General features: G+C 33.1%; 1 protein-coding gene across 2 annotated transcripts in view; it reads right to left on the reverse strand.

Annotated features, from left to right (window-relative positions):
- Positions 1-3,164: 3,164 nt before the first annotated feature.
- LOC114331904 (proton-coupled folate transporter) overlaps positions 3,165-17,349 on the reverse strand; it is a 299,851-nt gene continuing 285,666 nt past the window's right edge. For both annotated transcript variants that reach the window (XM_050656582.1, XM_050656581.1), the window contains exon 7: positions 3,165-16,500. In XM_050656582.1, the coding sequence (XP_050512539.1) occupies positions 16,146-16,500 (355 nt within the window). In that variant the 3' untranslated portion in view covers positions 3,165-16,145. The remainder of the gene's footprint in view (positions 16,501-17,349) is intronic.

The following is a 17,349-nucleotide window of genomic DNA, read 5'->3' on the forward strand; positions in this document are numbered from 1 at the left end:
AAAGAGTGGTATAACTTTCACAAATTAGTGTAGTTTTTATTTTCGCCAATACGACTGCGTGAGTACTGAAACTGAAAGTTCATGGATAGGTATTAAATAACTTGCGGATTTTGAAAATGCTTTTGTGATGAATTTATTACTGATTAGTTGCCTTCTCAGTTGTAATGGTGGTTCTACAGCTTCTGCTTCCATAATATTTATTGGAGTGGACTTGAGATATCCAAGACATATTCTTAGACTTTTGTTTTTTGAGTTTCTAATTTATCTAAATGTATTTGTATCGCTGATCCATACAAGTGACTACCATAATCCACGATTGACCTTATCATGGTTCTATAAAACATCAAGGCGATATTTGGGTCGGCTCCCCATTTAGTATAACAGAAAGCTCTCAGTATATTAATAGCATTTTCAGATTTTTTCGTTATTTGATGTATACAGTCTTTCCATTCCAGTTTCCGATCTAGATATAATCCTAAGTATTTCACAACATTTCTTATTTGGAAATTATAAGTTCCTAGTTTTACATAATCCTGCTCAATGTTTCGTTTTCGACTAAACACACAAACATCTGTTTTTTGTTCAGAGAGTGTAAAATTGTTTTCATTCAGCCACTCATTGAAGATGTCATAAGTTTTGTTTAAATTATATTCACAAGTTTCAAAATTTTTCCTCGTACAATAAAAAACAATATCATCTACAAATTGTATTGTTCGTATGTTTTGTAGCTTAACACTGGCATCCATTGTATATAGTATAAACAAAAGCGGACTTAAAATACTGCCTTGGGGAAGACCAAGGTTTGTAGTTCTATATGTAGTGATTACTTGATTTATTTTTAAATATATTTTTCTGTTAGTGTACAGTGAAGATATAAAGTTGGCTAATTGTTTATGAAGTCCAATTGAAATTAGTTTATTCGTTAAAAAATCTAGGTTAACGTTGTCAAACGCTCCTGGAATATCATTGAAACCTGTCATAGTCATGAGGTTATTAGTAAATCCAGCTAAAATATCTGTTACAATTACTGTCAATGCTTCCAATGTTGACCTAGATTTTTGGACCAATTATAATATACTATAATACTATCTCCGTAACTTTGGAACCGTTCATTTTAGAAGGATTATGCATAGGACCTTTTTTATTTCAAATTTAATGTAGAATATTTTTGTGTAGAAGGTTATTCATGCTAAACTGCATAGTTTTAGAAATATTGACGAAAAACTTAAAAAACTACGAATTTACCGATTTCTTCCCCCTCTCCCCCCCAAACCCGATGCTCAAAATACTGTGACTTTTTTCTAAACATTATGTGGCCCATATAGAACAATTTGGTGTTGGAGGATAACTTTCACTTTGGATGTCTGGGTTCGGGTCTAGTTATACCATACTATATGTATATTTATAACTCTATGAAAGGATAATGTGTGAATTTTCAAATATACTCAATGTCATCGAAAAAGGGACACCTAGTAATACTAATTTGATTATAACTAATTTTTAGGAATATATTTATTTAGGTTTTTTAAACAAAAAACAGTCAGTTTTTTAATCTTACCGATAAATTGGATTTTGATATATCGTGCATTCTTTATAAAGAAATAAGCAAACAATAATGTCGGTATTGTAGCTGCAATTAAGATTTGATCATTGTAAGGTAGCTGTGCAAAGCTTTACACAAAGAGATAGAGGTACAGAAATTTGCGTTTTTCCATATTTTTTGAATTTTATTTCGGTGCCGAGCAGACATTTTACTTAGACGAGACGATACCAAAATAATATTTAAAAAATTTAGAAAAACCGAACGTCAACACCAGTTCGCATCCAAATCTCAAAAACAAAGTGAAACTGGTTGTGCTGTACCAAGAACAACACCATGTCAGATACGTAAATCATTTGCAGGCAATTCCGAGTTCCAACGTCAGAAAGATGGTCTACTGGCAAGGATCAATCTCACCTTAAACCGATAATCTCAACGAAAATCGTTGAGCTTGAAAACAATGAAAAACGCTCGTGCGACAATCGTAGCAAACTACGATTATCTAGTAAAGTCACTTTGTTTTGAGCCTCTCCTCTAAGAATTTCAGGAGATATCGTTGCCACCTTTGGCTAGAACAAATACAAGCTAAGAGCAGTGGCTGATCCAGGGGAGGGCGATGAGGGCGATCGGCCCCCCCTTTTAAACCAAGTTATATATAAAGATTATAAATAGATTCATTTATTTTTCATATAAATTTAGTCAATCGGCCCCCTCTTGACGATGCTGAATCCGCCACTGTCTAAGAGGCGTTCAGGCATATCCCCAAGGATGGTAACTTTGCAACATTACCCGCTCTAGTAATTTTGTCATCTAAATATCAAATCTGCGGTTCCTCTCATACTGACCAATAGGGTGTATCGAAAAAGGCATCAAATTTTGATAGTTGCCCAAAAATGGGGCGGTCCACAGCACATCTTGATTTTATTCCACACGGTCCTAGTTTATCTATTTTAAAAATCTTTAATTTACAAAAATAACAATAATATCAAAGTAACGCACCACATCAAACATAAGCGAAAATTATACGCACGGTCTCACACAGCGGGAAATTTCAAAGAGGTTGGGGAGACTGAAAAAACAAATGAAAAACTTAAACATCGTTTAAATTTATAATTGACAACATTTTAAGTTTCCTTTAATCGATCTTAGATCGAGTTAGCACATATTTTATTCCAAATAAAATAAATTAAATTTTCCATAAAAATCAAATATTTAATAAAATTCAACGTTGTTGGGGAGGCAGAAAATTCGCTTAGAAAAACAAATTAAAAATAGTAATATGCTAAAAAATAATACTAGCAACTTTTTCACGCTATTAGATAAATAATTTCCAACTTTCATTTTTTCGATGCACCCTACTGACCAAGATTACTATCTCAACCTTGAGTCATCAGTAGGGCAAAAATAACTTATCTCATAATACCATTACCTCCATCAAGACGTATTTTCAAAAAGGGATTTTTTAAAAATAGATATGCTCATTTTTGTGCACAGGGATGATATATTTTTCTTACATCAGAATTTATGTTACCTGATTTGTTGTGGTATTTTTAAATGATTTAAAAAATATATTCGTGAATATCACAAAATAACAATACATTTTTAAGGAACAAAAATACCGCTATCAATTTATATAATTTTATTTATATATTTTATGTACATTCTATCTATATACATTTAATTTAAATGCCATAGTGAAATTATCTAATATTATCTAAAAATAAAAAATAATTTAAAACAAACTATAGGTACAAAAGTAAAATTAAATTATCTTTAGGTGTTAAAAACAAAAAAAACGAATATTGCTGTGTGTGTATTATCTGCTGCTATTAAGGAAGTGTCGCATATTATATCCCTTTTTTTAAAAAATTTGTTCAGAGGTTGTCTAATTTATTCATAATCTACACGGAAAACTATCAATCACAAAAATTGTATTGGAAAAAATCCTTTGTAAAAGGTATAAAAACTTTTATTAAAATCCCTTTAAGGGCTACATCGCAACAGAACGTTTTCGATTTTCTTACAAAATCATCATCAGTGTTATAATAAACAGGTTGAGTGCTAGCTAAGCCACCAAAGAAATACCAGGGTTAAAACCTTTTAAATGATATGTTCTTACATATTACCATATAAATGCAACCATATTACAAATGCATATTTGTTTAGAAATCCATAGGGTGGATATAGAAATAAAGAATTATACCCTTAGGTAAGGTATGAACCTTTCCATAACATGGGATGTAAATTGAGTTGTTGTTTTTACATTACGACAATTTACATCCCATGTGATGGGAAGGTTCATACCTTACCTAAGGGTATAACTATTCTTTATTAATTATATCCATCCTATGGATTTTTAAACATGCACTTGTAATGTGACTACATGCCATTTAAAGGGTTTCACCCTGGTATTTTTTTGGTGGCTCAGCTAGCATTTAACCTGTTTATTATAACACTGATTATGATTCAGTAAGAAAATAGAAAACGTTCTGTTGTGATGGGATTTTAATAAAAAGGGATTTTAGTAAAAGGGATTTTAGTAAAAGGGATTTTACTAAAAGTTTTTATACCTTTTACACAGGATTTTTTTCAATAAACTTTTTGTAATTTATTCATAGTTATCGTGCGAATTTTGTTTATTACTTGCCAAGAATTAGTTAAAAATGTAACGCAACGATACCATGATTAGTTAATAAAAAGTTTATCATAATTAGTATTATTGACAAATTTCATCAAAGCAGGCAATTCTAACATTCGTCACAGAAAACAAAATACAGTGCGGTGAAATAAGTGTTGACCCCCCCCCCTATGAACTTGTTTATTTTAAGAATATAAGCAAAACGTTCGGACAGGTCGATTTTTAAACTAACCATAATATATTATAGCATCAACGTTTCGAACTTTACGCGATCCCTCTTTAGGTGACAGGCATAACTTTGATTTTTTTTAATGGGAAAGTACATCATGTGACACCTCATTTAAAAGCTCTTAAAATACTGATTTCAAAAATATATAATACTTTAATCCTGTTTGAGAGCGTAGGCGCAAAATTTCGGTCGAACTCTTTTTAAACGCATTAATTTTTTTCGAATTCTGAGAAAACTAATAAATATTTTTGAAAAATTTAAACGCAGAATCCAAGATTAGATTAATACCGAGGGCTGACAGTCCCTTAGAATAAACAAAAAGTTTTTTTTGAATGATATATTTGAAATTAAAAATCACACTATATTTTCTCTTTTTTTTTTCAATACTGTGACTTATTAAAATAATCATTATAGGAGTTATCAGGGACTTCGGACCATCGAGAATACTGTAATATTTCATTCTGCGTTTAAATTTTTCAAAAATATTTATTAGTTTTTTCAGGATTCGAAAAAAATTATTGCACTTAGAAAGAATTCGACCGAAATTTTGCGCCTACGCTTTCAAACAGGATTAAAATATTATACATTTTTGAGATAAGCATTTTAAGAGCTTTTAAATGAGGTGTCACATGATGTACATACATTCCCATTTAAAAAAAAACAAAGTTATGCCTGTCACCAGAAGAGGGATCGCGTAAAGTTCAAAACGTTGATGCTATAATATAATATGGTTAGTTTAAAAATCGACCTGTCCGAGCGTTTTGCTTATATTCTTAAAATAAACAAGTTAGTATGGGGGGGGGGCAACACTTATTCCACCGCACTGTAGAAAATGGGTGAAAATGCATAATTGCATAATAAAATGCATCCAAAAGTGATACGTATGTCAAAATCAGTATATTAAAGGTAAGACTTTGTTACTTGGGGCTTTCTTGGCTTCACTGAACATGAATACGTCATCAGCACCGACATTCGGAGCACCTGGTGCTCAGTGTCACTGCTAAGTTTTTTTCGGCGATACATTTTTTGCAAACAGATTACACTGGATGTTTCTGAACACAAACACGTCATCAAAACCGACCGCCAGAGTACCTGATGCCCACGGTCAAAGTTAAGGCACGTCTTCTTGTGGAGTTGTTAGGGTTTTCGGTACTGAATGCATGCAAATAGATTACTAGGCGGTTTTGGGGGTCGTTGATTACAAATACGCCATCAGAACCATCACCCGGACCGCTTGGTGCCCAAGGCGACTGATAAGAAATGTTGGAAAAGTCTGGGGAATGTTTGGAGTGGTTTTTTGGACTCCAGTTACTCCGGGGGTCGGTTATAATGGCGCACTCATTTAGCGACCGTAAGAACTCCCGAGTAAAAATCTGGCCCTTTACACACTTATGTTGACATGTTTATGCACATCTGGATGCATTTTTATATTTTAGAACTTCTTCTGACATCATCCTGAACGCAATGCAAAAAGTTGCAAATCTCTAGATACTGTATTTAAAAGTCGATTTTTTTCTAAATGCCCTGGTTTATAGTAACATTTGCAGATAATGATAAAAAAATTTTAGCTGGTAATTAGAATATTATTTATCACACTTTTCAATATCGCCCAAATGAAACATTGCAGTGACAATCTTAGCATTTATTTTTATTATCTAGCGCAGTGATGGGCAAAGGACGTCCCGCGGGCCAACTCCGGCCCGTGAAAGTATTTAATCCGGCCCGCCGAGGATTCATCGACATGGATAGTATACAAGTATACATACAGTGCGGTGGAATAAGTGTTACCCCCCCCCCCCGTTAACATGATGTTTATTTCAAGAATATAAGCAAAACGCTCAGACAGTTCGATTTTTAAACCAATCATAGTATATTATAGCATCAACGTTTCGAACTTTACGCGATCCCTCTTCAGGTGACAGACAAAACTTTGATTTTTTTTAATGGGAAAGTACTATCATGTGATACCTCATGTAAAAGCTTTTAAAATACTGATTACAAAAATGTACAATACTTTACTCCTATTTCAGAGCGTGGGCGCAAAATTTCGGTCGAAATATTTTAAAATGCATTTATCTCTTTCGAATTCTGAGAAAACGAATAAGTATTTTTGAAAAATTTAAACGCATAATGAAAGACTAGATTATTACGAAGGGCTGAAAGTCCCTTAGACTAAACAGAAGTTTATTTAGAATGATATATTTGAAATTAAATATTAGACTAAATTTTCTCTTTTTTTCACCCCTGTGACATATTAAAATAAACATTATAGAAGTTCTTAGGGACTCTTTACTCTCGATAATACCGTAATATTTCATTCTGCGTTTAAATTTTTCAAAAATACTTATTAGTTTTCTCAGAATTCGAAAAAAATTAATGTATTTAAAAATAGTTCGACCGAAATTCTCGCCTACTCTCTCAAATAGGAGTAAAGTATTATACATTTTTGAAATCAGTATTTTGAGAGCTTTTAAATGAGGTGTCACATGAAGTACTTTCCCATTTAAAAAAATCAAAGTTATGGCTGTCACCTGAAGAGGGATCGCGTAAAGTTCGAAACGTTGATGCTATAATATACTATGGTTAGTTTAAAGAGCGTTTTGCTTATATTCTTAAAATAAACAAGTTAACAGGGGGGGTAACACTTATTTCACCGCACTGTATAGCTTTAGCACAAAATGAATTTTTTCTATAATTCTGGCCCAGCTGTAGAATTTCTTGAACTCTGTGGCCCCTTATTAAAAAAGTTTGCCCACCACTGATCTAGCGTGTCATTGATACCTAAAAGATCATAAAGTTGTCAAGAAGAATTTGGAGCCCTTTAATATTTTCTGACAGAATTACCGTATCATCCGAGTATCTAATTACATACATTAAATAGTTCCCCATTAACTTTTGTTCCATATGGCTGTCTCTCAAGTGCCTTTTTTAAAAACTGGTCCGAGTAGACATTAAACAATGCAACCTTGTCTGACTTCTCATTATATGGAGATTTCATCGCTTCGTCAGTATATTTTTTAGGATCTGTATTAATTCCACATGCTGGACTTTATCGAATGCCATTTAGAATCCATAAATTATGCAATTACGTCTTTTCTTTGATCACTGCATAATAACTAGCGAAATTATTTGATCATAGAACGCCTATTATTTTGTAATCTTTATATACTATACTATGTCCAAATATTTGTCGTTTCTACCGTTTATGATATAAACCGTTTCTCTTAGGTATACATACATGATTATTTGTGTTTTTAAACTCTTGTTCGTTGACGCTTATATTTTCGTTTTTTGCTTTTAATTTATAAATTCGGACTGTTTGCTCATTTGACCTGCTATTATTCTGTGTACTAGAAAATGACTTACTTCTAATACTATTCTGCATCACTCTACCTCTAAATTACTCACTGTTCTGCAATAAAGTTGCAGGTCTAAGTAGAATTGTACGGGAAAGGTATAGTTTAAACCATAATATAAAATAAATAAAATTCTTAACAAATTACAAAATATCCTAGAAACAAACCCCTACAGTCATTATATACGATCTAAATCTTAGTTTGAGATCAGCCATAATCTAAAAATAAACAAGAAGGCTGTAACACAAATAACTGAGAGCTCTTAAATAATAGTATATGAAAAAGGTTACAAAATTCTTTCAAGATTCGATATTTTCATTAAAATACTAATTTATTCTTTATAACAAAAGATTATTATTAAGTCAGAAAGGATCCCGCAACACTCCTTATGGAAAAGTGGCCTCGGTCAAACGAAAGTTCGGTCAATGATAGTTCTTAGTGCGTACACTAAAAAGTCCCTGGGATCTAGGTCTGAAAAACTATTATTCTGAAGCTACAGCCTTCTGAACTTATTAGATAGAGGTGCTCGGTTTACGTTAAGTACACTGATTCACGGTCAAGTGAACGAAAATATTTATTATTAAAATAAGAGTTATTCATTCATATTTACGTGTAGCATATGAATTCGTGGTCAAAAATAGATGCATCGTGTTTCAGTCTTCAGAAAACCTCCGAAAATATAATAACTTATATGCAATAAATTCCCTTAATTTTGCTAACTATCGAGTGTTTTTTTATATTTCCAAATTTTTTTATTTAATTCTGGAGCGTATTAGGGAAACTTCCCTATCCCTTCCCTTAGATCCGCCACTGTTTCTTTGTTTTCTAAACATAAGGCTGAACTGCAGCTATGCTGTTATCGGATAAGTGTAAAGCATTCATGGAAACATGATAATTCCTATGTCTTTCTAACAGCACATTTTCTATCTCACTTCTTCTGTTTTCTGAGGGGTTTTCGGAGGTTTTCTAAAGGCTAAAATACAATGCATCTATTTTTGAAAACGAATTCATATGCAACACGCAAATATGGATGAATAAAATGAGTCTCTTCTTTCAATGATAAATATTTTTCTTCACTTGGCCGTGAATTAGTGCACTTAACGTAAACCGAGCACCGATAACCAATAACTTCAAAAGGCTGTAGCTCCAGAATAATAGTTTTTCAGACCTATGTCTAATGGACTTTTTTAATCTACGCATTAAGGACTGTCATTGAGCGAACTTTCGGTAAATTTTACCGGGGCCAATTTTCCATAAAGAGTATTGCGGGGTTCTTTATCACCCTCGTTTGAGCTGTTTTCCCTTTATATATACCAGCAACTTCATTTTTCATTTTATATGACACCTATTGCCAGTGTACGAATGATTATGCATTTGGACTTTATCATAGTGCAACGATGCGAAGACGAAACAGATACCCACAGGCGACAATAGTCGCCTAAGATGCCCACATGCCTAGATCACCACTTAGAAAATAATATAAACACACTGACATTACAAAAATATTAAAACTACCTCATGTAATATCTCTACAGCAATGAAAACACCAATTGTATTTGACTGGTTACTCGTTCTCAGCAGCAAATCAAACATACACAACAGGTATCAGCAGGGATACACAGTGAATGCACCAATTTCTATGTGGGAGAAACTGAAAGACCAATAAGGGTCAGAATAAACGAGCATGAAACATGCAAGAGACTTCGACAAGTCACGGATATGCAAACAGGTATGGGACAATGAGCACAGAGTACAATAGAAAGATTGATCAGTAGTCATGAAAGAAACAGAAATTACAAAGAAACAAATTCGAAAGCAGTTCTCATATTACTTGATGAAGAGTAATGTAGCACACCCAATAACAGAAGGTAGCAGGCTCTGGTTGGCAATGCTAAAAGAATTTTAGGAAATGAAAAAGAAAAAAAGGAAGTTAGCAACAAGAATATACCAACATCAGCTGATTTATAGACAGTTAGATATATTATGATCTACAATAATATATCCATATAATGCATATTATTTGGATATATATACACCACACAATACATAAACATACAAAAGCACACTATACAAAAAAGGCATAATACCAAAACAATTAATACAAAAACATAAAAAATTATCATAGTTTGATATCATGAGAGCAAAACCACCACACTCAGATTTCTCTTTCAACTGTCAACAAGTCAACAAGTCAACCGCTGCGTCAATTTTGGACGACATAACCCGCTTACTAACATTTTTGTTACAATTTACCGTTTTTTTTTAATAATATTTTTGAATACGATGTCCGGAGTGGAAATGAATTGTGACATAATTCCATACAAATATAATGCCTTAACCCGGGAGCAGTCGCGCCGTGAGAAAAAATCTCACATTTTATCCTTTTCCGTGATAACTTGATGAAACATTTTTCAACATTGCTTTCCACTCGTAAGTGCCTCGAGGAGGATCGTACGAATGCGTACAAATTTTTTAAATTTTTTTTTTTTGTGGAATTTATGGCTTTGTTGAGAACTGGTTAGCTTTAAAATTGTTAGAAATTGATATTTTTTACATAACAAGTAAATAAAAATATTATAAAATAGAAATTTAATTTAAATTCTCATTTAAATCTATATTGTGTGATTTTTCCTCTACGCGCGACTACTTACGTTACAGAAGTGAGCGCGACTGCTCCCGGGTTAAATTTATATGCCATAAGTAAACAGTTCCAAAACCTGATTAAATTACACGTTCTCCATCTTTACAGAAACAATTTACTAGGCATGGTATGAAATGGTTAGAAAATTTATCTACAAAATGTCTATCGTCTAAAATTAATCTACAAAATCTTTATCGTCTCCAAACTTACGTAACACCACTCATAGCCTAATACTAATATCCAGAAATTTCTAGACCAACTTTCGTCCTTTCAAAAATAAAATAAGAAAAGCTTATCCGAAATAAACTTCCTATTCTCCAAAGCCGTCCTCATCATTTTCCGCTCTAACAACAATCCAATATCCCGAAATCGCACGAGTCTTCACGGACTTCCAACCCCGAAATTAGCAGAAGCACTACAATTATTATTGCATTCCTTACGCTTCTAAAGTATTTCTGTCAAAGCTAACATCTCAATACAAAATTCCCCGCAAAAACATACTGTACCTCAACTATGATGGACAGAATGACAAATATTTCGCGTATCAAAAAAAAAGCAAATGCACCTATATGCCCGAACTGCTGAAGCAGTCATTCTGCTTTTTCCCTGAAATGCCCCTACAAAAGGCTGCTCCCAGTAAACTCAACATTTTACTACTACTATCAGATCCTTTCACGAACTCGCCTTGGGTAATATTATCAACTCGATTATTTAATTTACATTTTTCATCCTCTTTAACGTCTGTCCAAAGCAAAGTAACCACAAGTTCATCTGTCCATTTTGTTGGTGGTCATCCTCTGGCGTCCTGTCTGAGTCTTTACTCGAGAATACGTTTTATCCATCTGCGTACATTCGTTCGCGCAACGTACCCTGCCCAGTTCCATTTTAAGATCGATATTCTTTTGACTGCGTCGGTTACTTCCGAACTATGGCGCAATTCTGTGTTGGTTATTCGGTCTCTTTGAGTTAATCCCAACGTGGACCGTTCCATTATCTTCTGTGTTATTTGAGTATTGTTTGAGGACGTCTTAGTAAGCGTTGGCGTTTCTGCAGCATAGGTTAGAAACTGCAGCACGCATTGATCAAAGACCTTTCTCTTTAAGCAGATGGTAAGAGCTCATTTGAAAACGTTTCTAAGCTTTCCAAAAGCCGCCCAAGTCAACCCTATTCTAGATATTAGCTCATTGGTCTGGTTGTCTCTACTTAAACGAATTTAGTGGCCCAGATATTTGTCAAAATCTCCAAAACCCAGATGAGAATAACCACTTGGAAATAACCCAAGAAATAACCCAAATAACCACAAGAAATAACCCAAGAGCTAAAAGAGAAAAAAAAATAGATATATGCGCTCTACAGAAAACCAAAAAGAAAGGAAAAGGCCAGTCAAAATTAGGCGAATATATACTAATCTATTTTGAGATTTGAGAGAGTGGTTCGGTTACAGCTCATTAGAATTATTCAGAAGTGCGGCCAATATAATTAAAATAGCGATGATGATTTCCAACCTCCGATAGGGAAAGGAACCTGAAGAAGGAGATACTAATCTACAGTGGAGTAGCAAAACAAAACAGGGCCAAAGAAGGTGTAGCCTTACTAATACACCAAAGATACCAAAATAACATCAAAGAGTGTCAATATGTATCAGAAAGGATTGTCGCAGCAAAAATTAGAATGGAGAAGGAAGACCTCAACATCATCGGAGTATACGGCCCAGAAAATAGTAAGCCCCAAACAACAAGGGAAATATTTTATGATCAATTGCAACAAGTAGTAGATCAAGTTAGAGGAAAGTTGATAATACTGGGGGATTTTAACGATCGAATAGGCAACCAATTCATACCCGGAAATAAACAAAAACATAATGAGAATGTCAAAAATTAAAATGAAGAACTGATGATAAACTTCTGCACGAATAACGAACTTCGAATAAACAACACCTTTTTTGGCCACAAAGACCAACACAAATATACATTCAATAATACCCGTAAACAAAGATCTATGATAGATTATGTTGTAACTAACAGAGATATACATTCATCAAAAATAATCGATGTAAGATGCCTCAACTCAGCAGATGTAGGTAGTGACCACAGCCTAGTATTATGGAAAATTAGAATCACCATGAAATGCTTCACACCTAAGAGAGTGGCACCAACACAAACAAAAATCAAAGTCGAAGGACTAAGTACGGAATCCACGGAATACTTATACAGAAAAAGAATATCAGAGAAGATTGCTGATAATGAAATACTAGAAAACGATAACATCGAGGAAAGCTGGGAAAACTCAAACGCAGCAACAGAATCACTCGGGGAGAGGAAAGTAACGAATACCAGTATATCATAAAAGAAAACCCCATGGTTTCGAGAGGAAGTGAAGATAAAATGTGAAGAAAAGTAGAAAGCCTTTTTACAATACAGAGCACAACAAACACAACAGGCATACAACCACTATAAAAGAATAAAAACGAAACAAACACTTTAGTCAGACAAATAAAAAGAGAACACTGGGAGAGTTTCTCAAAACAAATGGAACACGACTTCTACGGAACACAAAAGGAAATATGGAGAATGATCAGAGGACAAAGAAAAGAGATGAACGAACTAATAAAAACGAAACACATTCTGAAGGAAACTTGGGCAGACTATTTTCGATTTCTGTTTGCTAAAGATAACGATAATGAAGCACCAACACCTGAAGTGACAGCAAACGAAGAAATAATTATTGAAGAAGCAGAGGTACCTAACGGAATCACTAAGGAAATTAAAAAATAGAAAGTCACCAGGAGAGGACAGAATATCGAATGAACTTCTAAAGTACGGAGGACAAGATCTGACCACACAAATATTAAAACTAATCCAAAAAATAATAGAACAGAAGAGAATACCACAAGAATGGAGATCAAGCATCCTCTTACCTCTCTTCAAAAGCGGGAAAATCGGACCCGGAGAAATACAGATGAATTAATTTATTAAACACAACACTAAAATTAACGACCAAAGTGATAACAAACAAACTGAATAAAATTATAACATTAGCAGAAGAACAACAAGGTTTTAGGTCGGGAAGATCATGCACCGACGCTATATCCCAGGCAACCAAGTGATGTCATATAACGTCGAGGAAACGTCAGTTAGGGTTGAATATATACACGTGTTTGAACATTACGTCATATAGACGTCTCTTATAGGTCATGTTAAATACGTAAGTTTAATGACGTTAAAATTCGTTTAAAAAACGTTTTCATGTCAGACAGCCTCAGTCTGACGTTACAAAATTGGGAGGAGATTAAAGCTTGTTTGCGTTGACTCCAAACAATTTCGTTTATAACGTTGTTCATAAGAAATTTCTCATTTATTGTTTACGTGGTTTGTGTCTTGTGTGATAAAATAAGACTTTTCATTTAGATATTTAGTTGAAGATACGTGTTAATTACCTAAGAGATTTTTATTCGTTTTTGCAAAGTGAGTTAGTTTAATGCAGTAATTCTTCTTGTCAACTATTTGAGGTTATGTTTCTTTGTTTTTGATATATATTTTCTGTTAATGAACTAATTATGTGTTATGAAACATTTTTATATTATTATTATTATATATTATACTATTATATTTTTTATATTATTTTGAAACATCTGAAAGAGGTCACTTTTTGAAAGTAATAAAGGTGTGATTTTACCGACGGCGACGTGTACAAGCCGTCATCTTTTTGACGTTTGAAAATCGTCACAATCTCGACGTGAAAAAAACGGAGGTACGATGACGTTTTCAAACCGTTACAATTATGACGTCAAATCGATGAGACAAATACACGCGATTTTCAACGTCAGTACTATGTCATAGAAACACGTAAATTGGTTATTTTTATGACGTTATAGAAACGTCGTTTGGTTGCCTGGGATTTATAATGAGGCAGATTCAAGAAAAATCGTTAGAATACAACAAACAGGCATACTTGTGTTTCGTGGATCTTAAGAAGGCATTTGACAGGGTCAAATTAAAGGACGTTGTCCATTTATTGTACGCAAGAGAGGTACCTCTGGGAATAACTAAAACGATCGAAAATATCTACCAGAACAACACAATAAAAGTAAAAGTAGATGAAGAACTAACTGACCCAATTGAAGCTGGCAATGGAATAAGACAGGGAGATTCCCTGAGTCCTCTGTTGTTCAACCTGATCATGGACGAAATAATAAAAAAGTAAGAACAAAAAAAGGATACCAAATGGGAGCAAAACAACTTAAAATAATCTGCTATGCAGACGGCGCAATATTAATCTCTCAAAGTGAAGAAGATTTACAACGTATGCTGCACGAATTTAATATAACCGCTAGAAAATTTAACATGTTAATTTCCCCAAAAAAGACTAAATGCATGGTTATAATAGCAGATCTAAAAATTAGAGCTGGAGGGTCAAATAATAGAACAAGTCATGGAGTTTAAATATCTAGGTATCACACTATGCAGCTACGGAAAGCTCGAAACAGAAGTGGAAGATCAGGTGAATAAAGCAAACAGAGCCGCAGGTTGCCTGAATGAAACAATATGGAAAAATAAAAACATCGGAAAAGAAGTGAAAGGTAGAATTTACAAAACAGTCATCAGACCAATAATACAGACTGACCTGAAAGACGACCTGATACAGAAAGGACAAAAAGAATGCTAGAGACAGCAGATATGAAAACATTGCGAAAAATCGATGGTAAGGCGCTGTGTGATAGAGCTAGAAGTACAGATATACGACGGAGATGCAAGGTGGGCAACATTAATAACTGAGTGAAAAGCAGAAGAGTAGAATGGAACGATCATATAAGCCGAATGAAAACAAATAGAGTAGTAAGGACGGCGATAGACGGTTCCCCAATAGTAAGACGATCAGTGGGAAGACCACGAAAAAGATGGTTATTTCTCCACGAAAAAACTTATTGAAGGCACATTGAAAAACAGACAGAGTAATATCTATACAAAAAGAAGAAGAAGAAGAAGAAGAAGAAGAAAGAAGAAGAAGAAGAAGAAGAAGAAGAAGAAGAAGAAGAAGAAGAAGAAGAAGAAGAAGAAGAAGAAGAAGATATTTGTATGCTGATGTTTGTTCTATACTATTGTTCCAGATATGTTGATGTTCTCATTCAGAACGAGGTTTATCATCACTTGTGTTTTTAAGTAGTTGGTCTTTAAACCCTCTTATGTAGAGGCATGGTAGAACCTTTCGCACATTTCGATGGCATGATCAATGCGATCTGTTGTCAGTACTATGTCGTCGGCGAATCTGAGGTGACTAAGTTGACTAAAACTAACTAAACATTCATTCTTAATTTTAAAGGTGCCTTAGTGCTTATCCTAAATAAATAATTATATTCTTGAACATGGACATAAATATATTCTTGAACATGGAATGTCCTACATTGTCTTCTGCATTACTCCTATTTATGTTTAATGTAAAAGATATTATTTAATCAATTTTATATACAAACAAAAAAGATTTGTGGGGTAAACAAAATAAATATTCTTAAAATATGTCTATACATTTATCACTGGCTTACACATACACATATATCTCAAACATTCAAAAATTATATTATGCTAAATAGCGTACATAACATTTTGTAACCTTCCCCACTTTATCGACTTAATACGCCTACTTTTATAATTGTGTCCAAAATGTGTAAATTACATTATAATACTTCTGTCCAAAAAAATCTTAAATTACTTTAAGTTTATCACATATTTTATCAACCTTGTCAACTATTTTTCATCGTGGATATACGCTGAGTTATTTAAACCTTTTTTATCGACTTTTTCGTTAACTACAATTGTATTTTGGGATGGTTTCTGAATAGTGTCTTCTCCTGTAGACACGTCGGTTCCAATATCTTCAAATGCTTGATTTACGATACCATTCTGCATTTCCTTAATTTGCGTATCCTCTTGACTAGGACTTTTCCTGATACCATTTAGCATTGGAGTTGTAATAGGAATATTCATTTGGGTCTCCTTCGTACCTGCGTTAAGAATTACGTCAGCGACGACACTGGTTCTCTTTTCCATGTGTACCTTTGTATTTTCTTTGGATTCTCGTCGCGATTGGAGATACATCCATCTAAAAAAATAAATTTTAACTTAATAAAATATTAAAGCTATTTTGTACAGTTTTACGTTTTCATATTTAATAAATTTATTGTTAGATGAAATATTGTAAAACATATTTTTATATAAAAATCTTCTCCCATTCTAAACCCAAAACGTTTCTGATTTTTTTAATTTCTGAATCAGAAAACTTAAGTTAATAATAAAACAATGGGAAACTTTTGTTTTCACTTCTTTTAATAACCATTATTTTTTGTTATTAATAATTTGACACAAAATACAAAAATATAATAAGTATTTTATAGATTTATGAAAAATAAGATCACAAAAAACTTATTTGGATAATTTCATTCATATGAAATTCTGACCAATAATATAAATTAAATTGATAATTTTTTATTATTTCATTCATAGGCGATTCTGACCAACAGAAAGCTACAGAAATCTAAATTAAACTGATAACTTTTTTGATAATTGCCCGTCGTCAAGCATATTACGTCAGATGCCCTTCGTTGCTACGAAAAAATACATTCAGTGACAATGATGGCAAATGATTTAAAAATTATAAAAGTGATGACTTTCAACCGTCAAATACATATTTATAACAACTGTGTGTTTAATTGTACTAATTTGTACTTACATAAATACATTAAAATAAAATTTTGGTTTTGAACAGTTTTATTCATGAAATAATCGCAACAAATTGCACTCGATCTCTAAAATTAATATAAAATTTTAGAGCTCTTGTGCAATTACTACTGATTATTTCATTCATAGGAGATTCTGACCAATAGAAAGCTACAGAAATCTGAAATAAATCAATAATTTTTGATAATCTCCCGTCGTTAAGTATATTACGTCA

This window comes from Diabrotica virgifera, chromosome 7 (assembly GCF_917563875.1).
Source record: "Diabrotica virgifera virgifera chromosome 7, PGI_DIABVI_V3a".
Classification (NCBI taxonomy): Eukaryota; Metazoa; Arthropoda; class Insecta; order Coleoptera; family Chrysomelidae; genus Diabrotica; species Diabrotica virgifera.